Genomic DNA, 13,692 nt, shown 5'->3' on the forward strand with positions numbered 1-13,692 from the left:
TGGGGGAGGGGAGGGTTGCCACCTGCCACCTCGGGGAGCGGGGTCGAGTGTGTCGGGGAGCGGAGCCGAGTGTGTCGGGGAGCGGGCCGAGTGTGTTCGGGGAGCGGGGCGAGTGTGGGCGAGGTGTGGCCGTTGGCTGGGTGAGGTCACGTGGGACACGGGCGGTGACGTCACCTTGTCCCGTATTTGGGAGTTAGAAAGTTGGCATCCCTCGGAACACCGTTAATTGGTGCTTTGACAAGGCATGGGTTGGGGCAGAAACTGATGTGAAGGTCAGTGTCGCCGGGTATAAGGGTCAGTGTTGCCGGGGTTGGGGGGTGAGGGTCAGTGTTGCCGCGGTTGGGGAGGGGGGTGAGGGTCAGTGTTGCCGGGGTTGGGGGGGGGGTGAGGGACAGTGTTGCCGGGGTTGGGGGGGTTGGTGGTCAGTGTTGCCAGGGTTGGGGGTCAGTGTTGCCGGGGTTGGGGGTCAGTGTTGCCGGGGTTGGGGGTCAGTGTTGCCGGGGTTGGGGGTCAGTGTTGCCGGGGTTGGGGGTCAGTGTTGCCGGGGTTGGGGGTCAGTGTTGCCGGGGTTGGGGGTCAGTGTTGCCGGGGTTGGGGGTCAGTGTTGCCGGGGTTGGGGGTCAGTGTTGCCGGGGTTGGGGGTCAGTGTTGCCGTGGTTGGGGGTCAGTGTTGCCGGGGTTGGGGGTCAGTGTTGCCGGGGTTGGGGGTCAGTGTTGCCAGGGCTGGGGGTCAGTGTTGCCGGGGTTGGGGGGGGTGAGGGTCAGTGTTGCTGGGGTTGGCGGGGGTGGGGAGTGAGGATCAATGTTGCTGTGTGTGATGAGCGTTGAACATGAACTTCTGTGTGAAATAGACATTTCCAATATCATCAACAAATTTGCTCACGTTAAATCTAGAAAATGTGACTTTTAAATTGCAGTTTTGTTACTTTTGACATTTGAAATTGTTAAAATAAATAATTTATGTTTTAATATTTATGTGTAATTTTTTAATGTAAGGCCCCTTTATAACCTAAGCTACAGGCCCCGCACTAGCTTAATCCGGCCCTGCCTATCCCTCTCTCGCGTCGAGACCTCTGGGCAGACCCATCAGATCAGGCGCTCTCAAACACTAGTATATCTGAGGGTCGGCACGGTGGCGCGGCGGTAGAGCTACTGCCCCACAGCTCCAGAGACCCGGGTTCAATCTTGACTATGGGTGCTTATCTGCTGGGAGTTTGTACATTCTCTGCGTGACATTCTCTCTAGGTTTTCTCCGAGATCTTCAGGTTCCTCCCACACCCCAAAGACGTACAGGTTTGTGGGTCTTTGAAAGACGTACAGGTTTGTAGATAATTATATCGTGGTATAAATGTAAAACTTGTCCTTCGTGTTACTGTGCGGGGATCGCTGGTCGCTGTGGACTCTGTGGGCCAAAAGGCCCGTTTCTGCGCTGTATCTCAACAAAAGGAAATGGATATCTGACCTTTTGCATTCTTAAAATGTCGTATGGTATCCAACATTTGGTTATCCCACTGGATTCTTCCGGACATCAATGATCCCAAGATTGAAGTAACCGATGCTTGCGTTGAGATTGGCGTGCCTGGGTGCTTTGTGGGGTTTCTGTCCGGGTGTGATACTCCAGTGCATGGCACCCTCTGCAGGCTGCACCACTCTGTTGCACAAATGGTCCAGTTCTTCCAAACCAGTCCGGTCCTCAGTTGGCAGCGACGATCTCTGCCACGATGGTGGCAGTGGCACGTGAACCAAATCTCGGAGCTCCTCCTTCAAGCTGGTCGTCTGCTCCGGACCCACCGACCCTGCAAACGAGTGCTCTGACGGAATACTATTGCCATTTTCCTCCCCTCCAACTGCCGGGAGCACACGATCTGTCGTCGGCAGAGTTCTACTGACAACTCCGAGACCTTGAGAGAAAAGACGTTAGCAGTGTGTGATTTTACGTTCTTTGCCCCAGATTAGTGACATTCATAAAGTGGTGAAAAGCCAGAAGGATCCAGGGAAGAGACACAGTGTTGTGCAGGAAGGAACTGCAGATGCTAGTTTAAACTGAAGATAGACACAAAAAGCTGGAGTAACTCAGCAGCTCAGGCAGCATCTCTGGAGAAAAGGAATAGGTGACATTTCGGGTCGAGACTGAAGATTTGGGTGTCTGAAGAAGGGTCTCAGCCCGAAATCGTGTCACCCATTCCCTTTCTCCAGAAATGCTATCTGACTGGCTGAGTTACTCCAGCTTTTTGCGTTTAATGACAGGATTTATTTTTATGGGCCCACCTCTTTCTTTCTAAATTTGAGATAAGACCTAGGGAATTGCAAGATGGTTTATGCACAGACCATCGGTGGCGGCTCTGATTTGTTCCATAGGTTTTCGTCTCTCTCGCTTCCCTCTCCCCTCTCAGTCTGAAGAAGGGTCTCAACCCGAAAAGGCCACTATTCCTTTTCTCCAGAAATGCTGCCTACCCCACTGAGTTAGTCCAGCATTTTGTGTCTGTCTTCAGTGTAAACGAGCATCTGCAGTTCCTTCCTACGCAGGGAAAACCTGGTAATGGCCAACCCACTGACGAATCCCTATCCAGGGCAAGTTAGACGTCTTTCCCTTCCTGGGCAATATTAGACCAACATTTAGTGCCGTTTGAGGGAGTAGCTCAACGGTAACATCACACTAAGGGCTGCAAGTGCCAACTTTGCTCAGTGGTGGTGCTCACCATTTGAAAATAGCTTGGTGCAAAATACTGGGAACTTCACTATGATATGAAAGATGGGATAACTGCATGTTTTACTTCATATATTGTCGAAGTAACAGACAGAAAGCTTCAAATATGGTCCAGAATGGATGGCTGATACAGAGGAGGGACAGGCATCCTTACTCAGACACGGAGCTCATGGAAAGATTCAAGCAAATGGCAGCCGTTGCATTAGCCCGCATTTCCATAACATGCATTCATTGGCAAGCTTTTTTAAAGAGTGGTACAAAATAAAAATAGGGGCTGCACAGTGGCAGAGTTGCTGCCTTGCAGTGCCAGAGACCCGGGTTCGATCCTGACTATGGGTGTTTTTCTGTACGGAGTTTCTACATTCTCCCCATGACCTGCATGGGTTTTCTTCGGGAGCTCTGGTTTCCTCCCATGTTCCAAAGATGTATGGGTTTGTAGGCTAGCTGGATTGGTATTATTATAAATTGTCCCTAGTGTGTGTAGGATAATGTTCGTGTGCAGGGATCGCCTGTCGGCACGGACCCGGTGGGCCGAAGGGCTTGTTTCCACACTGTATGTCTAAACTACACTAAAAACTCATAGAATCATAGTCCTACAGCACAGAACCAATTCATCGGACCAACCCATCATGCCAACAAAGATGCCCCATCTAAGGAAGTATAAGAAAATAACTGCAGATGCTGGTACAAATCAAAGGTATTTATTCACAAAATGCTGGAGTAACTCAGCAGGTCAGACAGCATCTCAGGAGAGAAGGAATGGGTGACGTTTCGTTATTATTTACGTTATTATTTCAGTGAGTCCTCCTTACGTTTGCTCTGCTCCACTGGGTGGTTCAACAGGTAAGTGGACAGGTCTTTCAGCTTCAGGTTCAACTGATGATTGGCTTGCTTGTACCAAGCCAGCTCCTTGTCCAGCATTTGGATGCAACCCTCGTACTGCTTCTGCCGCCCAGCAATGCCTTCATCCACCTGGCCTGTGAATGGGTGGCAGAAAAGGAAACATCATTCCACCCGAACCGTAAAACTATGCCACTGGGTGCTTTTATATCAGTCAGAGAGTCATACGGGGAACAGGCCCTTCGGCCCAACTTGCCCATGCCGACCAACACCGCCCATCCACACTCGTGCCACCTGCCGGCATTTGACAGCTCATTCCATCTATTAAAGCATTTCAAGAGTCATGAGTGTGTTATTGTTGTATGTACGGAAACAGAGCAAGTTATAGTCATACAGCATGGAAACTGGCCCTTCAGCCCAAATTGCTCATGCTAACCAAGATTCCTATCTGCACAATCCCACTGGCGTGCTTTTGGCCCATATCCTATAAATAAATCTTTCCTATCCATGTACCTGTCCAAATGTCTTTTAAATGTTATAGTACCTGCCTCAACAATCCCCTCTGGCAGTTCGTTCCGTAGACCCACTATCCTCTGTGTGAAAAAGTTGCCCCTCAGTTTCCTATCAAATTTTTGTCCTCTCACCTTAAACCTACAGCCTCTAGTTCTTGATCTCTTTACTTTGGGTAAAAGATTGTGCATCTGCTCTACCTATTTCCCTCATGATTTTACACCGATCAGCCAAAACATTATGACCACTGACAGGCGAAGTGAATAACATTAATTATCTTGTTACAATGGCAGCTGTCAAGGGGTGGGATATATTGGGTAGCAAGTAAACAGTCAGTTCTTGAAGTTGATATGATGGATGCAGGAGAAATGGGCAGGAGTAAAGACCTGAGCGACTTTGACAAGGGCCAAATTGTTACGGCCAGATGACTGGGTCAGAGCATCTCTGAAAAGGCAAGGCTTGTGGGGTGCTCCCGGTCAGCAGTGATGAGCGCCTATCAACAGTGGTCCGAGGAGGGACAAACTACAAACCGGCCACAGGGTGTTGAGCGTTCAAGGCTCATCGATGTGCGAGGGCAACAAAGACTATCCCGAACCGACAGAAGGTCTACTGTGGCACAAGTCACAGAAAATTTTAATGGTGGTCACGGGAGGAATGTGTCACAATACACAGTGCATCGCACCCTGCTGCATCTGGGGCTGCACATGGAGGACCAACAGCATATTAGGCAGGTGGTCATAATGTTTTGCCTGATTGGTGTATACACCTGTACAAGATGACCCCTCATCCTCCTGTGTTGTAAGGAATTAAGCCCTAGCCTGCCAAAGACGTACAGGTATGTAGGTTAATTGGCTGGGTAAATGTAAAAATTGTCCCTAGTGGGTGTAGGATAGTGTTAATGTACGGGGATCACTGGGCGGCACGGACTTGGAGGGCCGAAAAGGCCTGTTTCCGGCTGTATATATATGATATGATGATATGATATGATATGATGATATGAACCACTCCCTCTAGCTCAGACCATCAAGTCCTGACAACGTCCTCACAAGTCTTCTCCACACACTTTCCAACTTGCAGCAACAAAATAGGTCAGTAAACCCAGTACTCACCAGGTAATATAATAATAAAACAAACAAAAAAGTTTGTAATAGAAAAAAAGACAATATTAGTGCAAAGCAAAACTGAAGCGCAGTTCCTGGTGCAACCAAGATGGTTTGTTAATGACAGCTCCACCACCGGCAACCTTGGTTCCACAGCCTTGCTGGATCATCTGTTTTGCCGGACTAACAGAGGTCACATAATAATAATTCAACAATACACCTCCGACCTCTAATTATACTCCTCCCGTGTCTCTAAAACACCATGGACCTCTAGAAACTTAAATAAAACAAATAATAAATGTAAATTCCATTGACAGTGAAACTTGCATTCCTTGCAGGGGCAGCCCGGGCGTTGGGTAAACGAGCTGCCCTTGGAAGTGCCCATGAGGGATGGATCGGCGACAGGCCGCGGGGACGAGGGGCTGCTGTCCCGGCAGACGTACGTACAGCCCACGGGGGGCAGAAACGCGAGCCCAGGTCGAGATCAGCCGCCTCTGACCTGGACAATTTAGATGCGCCGGTGAGTAAGTTTGCCGATAACATCAATTGGAGGGTTTCAGCTACAGGGAGAGGTTGGATAAACTTGGATTGTTTTCTCGGGGCCATTGGAGTTGAGGCGAGACTTGATGGAAGTATATAAAATTATGAGAGGCATAGATCGGTTAGACAGTTAAAACCTTTCTTCCAGGGTGGAAATGCCCCAACACTAGAGGGCATAGCTGTAACTTGAGAGGGACGCCCTGGGGGAATTTCAAGTGCCCAATCGGCCATACTGCTGAGTTGCCTGCGTCGTTGGCAAATGGCACTAAATCTGGCCGCAGAAGTCCCGATATGGTCGAGGTCGGCCGCCTTACCTGGCTTGGTTTTCGGGGTGATTTCAGGGGGAATTTCAAGGGCGCTCTCGAAGTTTTGTCCGGATTAAAGGAGTATCAGCTGCTGGAAAATTGGTGGTGGACCTGCACTATTTTTGTTCATTTCCTGTAATATATTTTATCCGAAGACAATGGCACAGCAGTAGAACCCAGAGAGTGGTGCAGCTGGTAGAGCTGCTGCCTCACAGCAACAGAGACCCGGGTTCAGTCCTCACCTTGGGTACCGTCTGTGTGGAGTTTGCACCTTCGCTCTGTGAGCGTGTGGGTTTCCTCTTGGTGCTGTGGTTTCTGAACACAGCCCAAAGACGGTTTATAGGTTAATTGTCCTCTGTAAATTGCCCCTTTAGTGTGTCGGAAGTGGATGAATAAGTGGGAATACACAGAACTAGAGTGACCCCATAACTGGCGTGAACTCGGTGGGCCATTGGGTCTATTTCTATGCTGTATCTCCAAACTAAACTAAACTAAACAAGGAGTGCTGTCTCACAGCGCCAGCAACCCGGGTTCAATCCTGACCTCTGCCGCTGTCTGCAGAGGTTGCACGTTCTCCCTGTAATTGGAAGGGTTTCTTCCTCGTGCTACAGTTTCTTCCCCAGTTGAAAGCACCTAGAGAATTGGCCTCCACTGCCTTCCGAGGCAGAGAATTCCACAGATTTACAACTCTCTGAGTGAAAATATTTTTCCTCATCTCCGTTCTAAAGGGCCTACCCCTTATTCGTAAACCGTGGCCCCTGGTTCTGGACTCCCCCAACATTGAGAACATGTTTCCTGCCTCTAACGTGTCCAACCCCTTAATAATGTATACGAGCCTAGTCGCTCCAGTCTTTCAACATACGATAGTCCCGCCATTCCAGGAATTAACCTAGTAAACCTACGCTGCACGCCCTCAATAGCAAGAATGTCCTTCCTCAAATTTGGAGACCAAAACTGCACACAGTACTTCAGGTGTGGTCTCACTAGGGCCCTGTACAACTGCAGAAGGACCTCTTTGCTCCAATACTCAACTCCTCTTGTTATGAAGGCCAAAGGGCGGCACGGTAGCGCAGCGGTAGAGTTGCTGCTTTACAGCGAATGCAGCGCCGGAGAATCAGGTTCGATCCTGACTACGGGTGCTGCACTGTAAGGAGTTTGTACGTTCTCCCCGTGACCTGCGTGGGTTTTCTCCGAGATCTTCGGTTTCCTCCCACACTCCAAAGACGTACAGGTATGTAGGTTAATTGGCTGGGTAAATGTAAAAAATTGTCCCTAGTGGGTGTAGGATAGTGTTAATGTACGGGGATCACTGGGCGGCACGGACTTGGAGGGCCGAAAAGGCCTGTTTCCGGCTGTATATATATATATGATATGATAACATGCCATTAACTTTCTTCACCACCTGCTGTACCTACATGCTTCCTTTCAGTGACTGATGAACAAGGACACCCAGATCTCTTTGTACTTCCCCATTTCCTAACTTGACACCATTCAGATCTGCCTTCCTGTTCTTATCACCAAAGTGGATAACCTCACATTTATCCACATGAAGCTGCATCTGCCATGTCCTTGCTTTGTGGAGCTTGTACGCATTTGGTGATGACTCTGTCAAACATAAAGCAGTTTCTCTGGTCATAGAAAGATGCAGCACAGAAGCAGGCACTTCACCGCCCACCCCTCATCCCCCAAGTCACCACTAACCATCAAGCACCCATCACTGGATCCAGGTCGAGAGGCTGTGAGACAGGGGCTCGACTGCCTGTGCCCCTGTGCTTCCCACTGGATGAAATATATTGCAGGAATTTAATAAATAGTAACAAATAGACCTGTACGATAGTTGATAAAATAAAATAAAAACATACAGGAGAATAACTGGAGGATACTATATGATGGACATAGAACGTAAATAGTACAGCACAGAAATGGCCCTCTGGTGCACAATGTTTGTGCAGAACATGATGCCAAGTTAAACCGATCTCATCTGCCTGTACATGATCCATATCCCTCTATTCCCGGCACTTTCGGTGCCAATCTAAACACCTCTGAAACGCCACTATTGTACCTGCCTCCACAACCACCCCCTAGTAATGGCTCCAAACCCCCAGCACCCGAACTTGCCCCACACATCGCCATTAAACTTTACTCTCTCGTTACAGCTATGCCCTCTAGTGTTGGGACATTTCCACCCATGAAAAAAGGTTTTAACTGTCTAACCGATCTATGCCTCTCATCATTTTATATACTTCCATCAAATCTCGCCTCAACTCCAACGCTCCAGAGAAAACAATCCAGGTTTACCCAACCCCTCCTCGTAGCTGAAACCCTCTAATTGGTGTTGTCGGCAAACTTACTCACCGGCCCATCTGAATTGTCCAAGTTATTTATATATATCATAGCAGAGGTCCCAGCACAGATCCCTGAATATCTTCCTTCTACCACAACCATCTACAAATAAGCCAGTTCCGAATCCATACGACCACGTCATTGTGAATCCCGTGAATCTTAATCTTCTGGATCAGCTTACCATGAGGGATCTAATCGAAAGCCTTACTGAAATCCACGTATACATCTACCGCCCTACCTTCACCAATCTCCTTCACAATAGACAATAGGTGCAGGAGGAGGCCATTCGGCCCTTCGAGCCAGCACCGCCATTCAATGTGATCATGGCTGATCATTCTCAATCAGTACTCCGTTCCTGCCTTCTCCCCATACCCCCTGACTCCGCTATCCTTAAGAGCTCTTTCATCACCTCCTCAAAAACCTCAAGTTAGTAATACACAACGCAGACTCTAGTCTTTTGAGATACAGAGCGGAAACATGCACTCCGAGTCCGCACTGACCAGCGATACACTAGCACTATCCAACACCACTAGGTACAATTTTAGTGAAGCCAATTAACCTACAAACCTGCACGTCTTTGGAGTGTGGGAGGAAACCGGAGCACCCGGAGAAAACCCACGTGATCACAGGGAGAATGTACAAACTCCGTACAGACAACACCCATAGTCAGGATCGAAACTGGGTCTCTGGCGCTGCAAGGCAGCAACTCTACCGCTGCACCACTGTGCCGCCCTAATGATTATGCCTACATATTATCAGCACTCCTGGGTGCACTACACAATTATAACGCAGTATAATTGGCCACTGTGTAGCAGCGTAGTCAGCCACTACCTTGGCAGTGCTGCAGCAGGACCTGCAGGTTCCGCTCATGCTCCTTCTGCTGCAAGGTGAGGCAACGATCCGTCTCCAGCCGCTGCCGCTCCAGTGCTGCCTCCAGCCAGTAAATGAGTTTCTGCTGCTCGTCTGCTTGCATCTCCAGCTCCATGAAGGCCAGCTGCACCTTGCGTTCCTCTTCTCGCAGTGTCACCACCTGCAGTCAACACAGTGACACTGCTTTAGAGCACTGCTCAATCCACCAGAGGGGGTTCGAACTGCAGTGCAGCTCGAGGGCAAACCAGAGCCCTGGTGCTGACCAAAGATAGACGCAAAAAGCTGGAGCAACTCAGCGGGTCAGGCAGCATCTCTGGAGAAAAGGAACTGGTGACGTTTCGGATCGAGACCCTTCTTTGGATTGAGAGTCAGGGGAAAGGGAAACGAGAGATATAGAGAGATATAGAACAAATGAATGAAAGATGTGCAAAACATTACAATGATCAAGGAAAGGTGGAGCCCACAATGGTCCATTGTTTGCTGTGGGTTAGGTTGTGTGAGAAAGTAACAGACAGTGAAACTAGTACAATGGCTAGGGTGGGGGAGGGACAGAGAGAGAGGGGATGCAAGGTTTACTGACATCAGATAGAAATTAAACGTGCAAACCCAAGAGCAACTGGGATTAGTGTAGATGGGCAAAAAGGTTAGCACGGAGGCGCTGGGCCAAAGGGCTCATTTTTGTGTAAAACATCAAGTGCTGGTGGAACTCACGAGGTCTGACAACATATGTGGAGGGAATTGACAGACGTTTCACATCAGGACACAGGTTTGTTAGACACAGGTGCGGAATTTGGCCATTCGGCCCATCAAGTTTGCTCTGCCATTCGATCACAGATGATCTATTTTTCCCTCTCAACCCCATTCTCCTGCCTTCTCCCCGCAAACATTGGCGCCCTTACAATCTCTGCTTTAATAATACCCATTGACTTGGCCTCCACAGGCACCTGTGGCAATGAATGCAACGTATTCACCACCCTCTGGCCATAGAAAATCCTCCTCATCTCCATTCTAAAAGTTCGTCCTTTTATTCTGAGGCTGTGCCCCCCCCCCCGAGACTGAGGGTCCTATACTCCCACCACGGGAAATGTTTTCACGTTTCATGACACTTCTTCAAACGTTGCCTGTCCATTCCCTCCACAGATGTTGCTTGATCGGCTGAGTTCCTCCTGCATTTTGTGTTTTGCTCACGATTCCAACATCTGCAGTTCCTTGTGTCTCCAAAGAGATTACAATCTCTATGTACTACTGTTACCCTCCGAAAAAATTGGATGCATTTACGTTAGACTTGAGACATACAGCGCAGAAACAGGTCCTTCAGCCCAGAGTCACCCCATACATTAGCACTATCAAACACATAGAAACATCGAAAATAGGTGCAGGACGAGGCCTTTCTGCCCTTCGAGCCAGCACTGCCATTCATTGTGATCATGGCTGATCATCCACAATCAATAACCCGTGCCTGCCTTCTCCCCATATCCCTTGATTTCACTAGCCCCTAGAGCTCTATCTAACTTTCTCTTAAATCCATCCAGTGATTTCGCTTCCACTGCCCTCTGTGGCAGCGAATTCCACAAATTCACAACTCTCTGGGTGAAAAAGTTCCTTCTCACCTCGGTTTGTCCACAATAGGGACAATTTACAATTTTTACCAAAGCCAAATTAACCTACACACCTGAACATCTTTGGAGCGTGGGAGGTACATGGAGCACCTGGAGAAAACCCACGCGGTCTCAGGAAGAACAAACTCCGTGTAGACAGCACCCGAAGTCAGGATCGAACCTGTGTCTCTGGCGCTGCGAGGCAGCAACTTTACCGCTGCGCCACCATGCCACCACACCCAGGATGGTGCAGTGAGAGAGTATTAAAAATGCAGCGTTACCTTATCAAAGTACTTGCACAGCAGTGCTCTGGTCTCGGATGCTGAGAGGTAGCTGAGCTTGGCCATCAGGTTCATTTCGCACTGGGACAGCATGCTGGCTGATGCACGCAACACACTCTGGCGCCGGGTGATGGTCTCGTTCTTGTACTCTATGGCAGCATCAAGAGCCTCAATAGCCTCATCCAGCTGGAAAAGGTTCCTTTCTTCCTGGAGAGCAACGGTAGAAAAATCACTGAAGCACACGCTCAACCCTGCAATAAAATGCAGCCTTCAGCAGGTCCGAGAGGAAGACAGAAGGAGACGGAGAGAGAGGGAGGGAGGGGGAAGAGACAAATAACAACAAAATAATGGCCGGTATCTCAAAATGCTGGAGTAACTCAGCAGGTCAGGCAGCATCTAGGAGAGAGGGAATGGGTGACATTTCGGGTCGAGAACCTGGTTCAGTCTGAAGAAGGGTCTAGACCCGAAACGTCACCCATTCCCTCTCTCCTAGATGCTGCCTGACTGGCTGAGTTACTCCAGCATTTTGTGATACATTCGATTTGTACCAGCATCTGCAGTTATTTTCCGACACAAAATAATGGCCTATCAACTTAACACTGAACCATGATTGATCCAAAATGTTCATTTTGTTTCTCCCATCACAAGTTCCAGCTTGCCTGGTGTTAAAGTGTCTTAATCTATTAGTTTAATTTAGCACAGCATGGAAACAAGCCCACTGAGTCCATGCTGACCACCAGTCAGTCACCCGTTTACACTGGATCTATGTTACTTTCTCACCTGCTCCCTGCAGACTAGGAGCAGCTTTTCAGAGGACAATTAATCTACGAACCTGCTTGATTTCGGGATGTGGGAGAAAACCGGAGCACCGGAAAATCCCACGGTCACTGGGAGAACATGCAAATTCCACACAGACAGCACCCAAGGTCAGGAGTGCACCCGGCTCTCTAACTTCAATTGAGCACTGAGACTGGAAAACTAGTTGCTTTGGCTAGAAAACATTTATCGGGAATTTGACAGTTGCAAGCCTCCGAGAATGTCGGATGGAGTTTTGGAAGGAAGATGTTTTTCTTTCTTTTTTTTCTTGAATTAAGTATTTTTTGATAAGAAAAGAAAAAAAAAGATGCCTTCTAGGTCACAACCAGTTTCACTAAAACAGGGAGAACTACTCTTTCTGGCACAGAAAACAAATTAAAGTGATTGACAGTAAACCAGAGATGAAACCAGGTCATTCTTTAACGCTCAGGGTGAAAGAATGGTGGAGGTAGACTTGAAGTAATTTAAAAAGAGAAAAGAACTTCACTGCTTACTCTTTTCAAAGTACTACATGTACAAATGTGCAAAGAAAGTTGCAGTTCCTGCACAGCTTTTCTTTTGCCCCGAGGGAAACTTCTGAACTTAACACATGATTATTCAATTCAAAACAGATTGAACATTTAAATACTTTTTCAGACACTTGAAAGTACGCAGAGGCTCCTCCATATGGCACAACTGGTAAGTAAAGCCAATTAACAGACTTGCTATCAGCAGTTCTACAAAGTCCAGGGTTGTTAATCTTGATTATAAAACTAAGTATAGGCACATGACTTTAAAAAAAAATTGTAATGTTTTTTAAATTTTATTTCTCACTTAAATGAGTTTTTAAAGTAATATTATTTACACATATTTCTAAAACTATAAATACATTTGACTGGTTTGTTCAATGTTCTGATCATCAAGAGATATTCATTGAACATTACAGCACAGGAAAAGGCCCTTCGGCCCACAATGTCTGTGCTGAACATGATGCCAAGACCCATCACATATCTGCACATAACCCATATCTGCGTGTCGGAAGGAATTGCAGATGTGGGTTTATACCAAAGATAAACGCAATGTGCTGGAGTAACTCAACAGGTCAGGTAGCTTCTCTGGAGAGAAAGGGTGGGCGACTTTAGAGTTTGAAGAAGGGTTCCAGCCTGAAACATCACATACCCTTTTATTACCCAGAGATGCTGCCTGACCCGCTGAGTTACTCTAGCACTTTGTGTCTATTTTCGCCATAACCCACATCCAGTTTATTTGAAAAGCAGTTTTAAAATTTTATTTGATACCATTTTTTCTAAGTCAACCCTGACTACGGGTGCTGTCTGTACGGAGTTTGTACGTTCTCCCTGTGACCGCATGGGTCTTCTCTGGGTGCTCCGGTTTCCTTCCAAACTTCAAAGATGTATGGGTGTACTCAAAATAAAGCATTTCACTGTCGGCACTGTAAACCTAGGAACATGTGACAATAAAGTATCACTGAATTGACTGAACCACATTGAATTGAGGTTTGTAGGTTAATTGGCTTCAGTTAATTGTAAATGTCCCTAGTGTGTAGGATGGTGTTAGTGTAAGGGGTTATTGGTGGTCAGCATGGACAGGTGGACCAAAGGGTCTCTTCCATGCTGTATCTCATAAGTCTAAAGAGGTACTTGAGGCAAGTACTGTAGCAGTATTTAAAGGATCATCATCATCTGATCCACTATGTGGGTAGGAATGGTTTAAAGGGATATGGGCCAAACACGGGCAAATGGGCCTAGTTTAGATGGGGCCTCATGTTTGGCATGGACGAGT

At 47.8% G+C, this 13,692-nt stretch overlaps 1 protein-coding gene across 1 annotated transcript in view; it reads right to left on the reverse strand.

Moving 5' to 3' along the window:
• Window positions 1-577: 577 nt before the first annotated feature.
• The window catches only part of LOC144609065 (kinesin-like protein kif7), a 20,567-nt gene continuing 7,452 nt past the window's right edge, over window positions 578-13,692 (reverse strand). Inside the window, exons 2-5 of the mRNA XM_078427411.1 lie at window positions 11,095-11,301; window positions 9,177-9,375; window positions 3,520-3,684; window positions 578-1,901 (exon numbers count right to left, since the gene is read on the reverse strand). Coding sequence (XP_078283537.1) covers window positions 1,504-1,901; window positions 3,520-3,684; window positions 9,177-9,375; window positions 11,095-11,301 — 969 coding nt within the window. The 3' untranslated portion in view covers window positions 578-1,503. The remainder of the gene's footprint in view (window positions 1,902-3,519; window positions 3,685-9,176; window positions 9,376-11,094; window positions 11,302-13,692) is intronic.

This window comes from Rhinoraja longicauda, chromosome 33 (assembly GCF_053455715.1).
Source record: "Rhinoraja longicauda isolate Sanriku21f chromosome 33, sRhiLon1.1, whole genome shotgun sequence".
In the NCBI taxonomy this organism is placed as follows: Eukaryota; Metazoa; Chordata; class Chondrichthyes; order Rajiformes; family Arhynchobatidae; genus Rhinoraja; species Rhinoraja longicauda.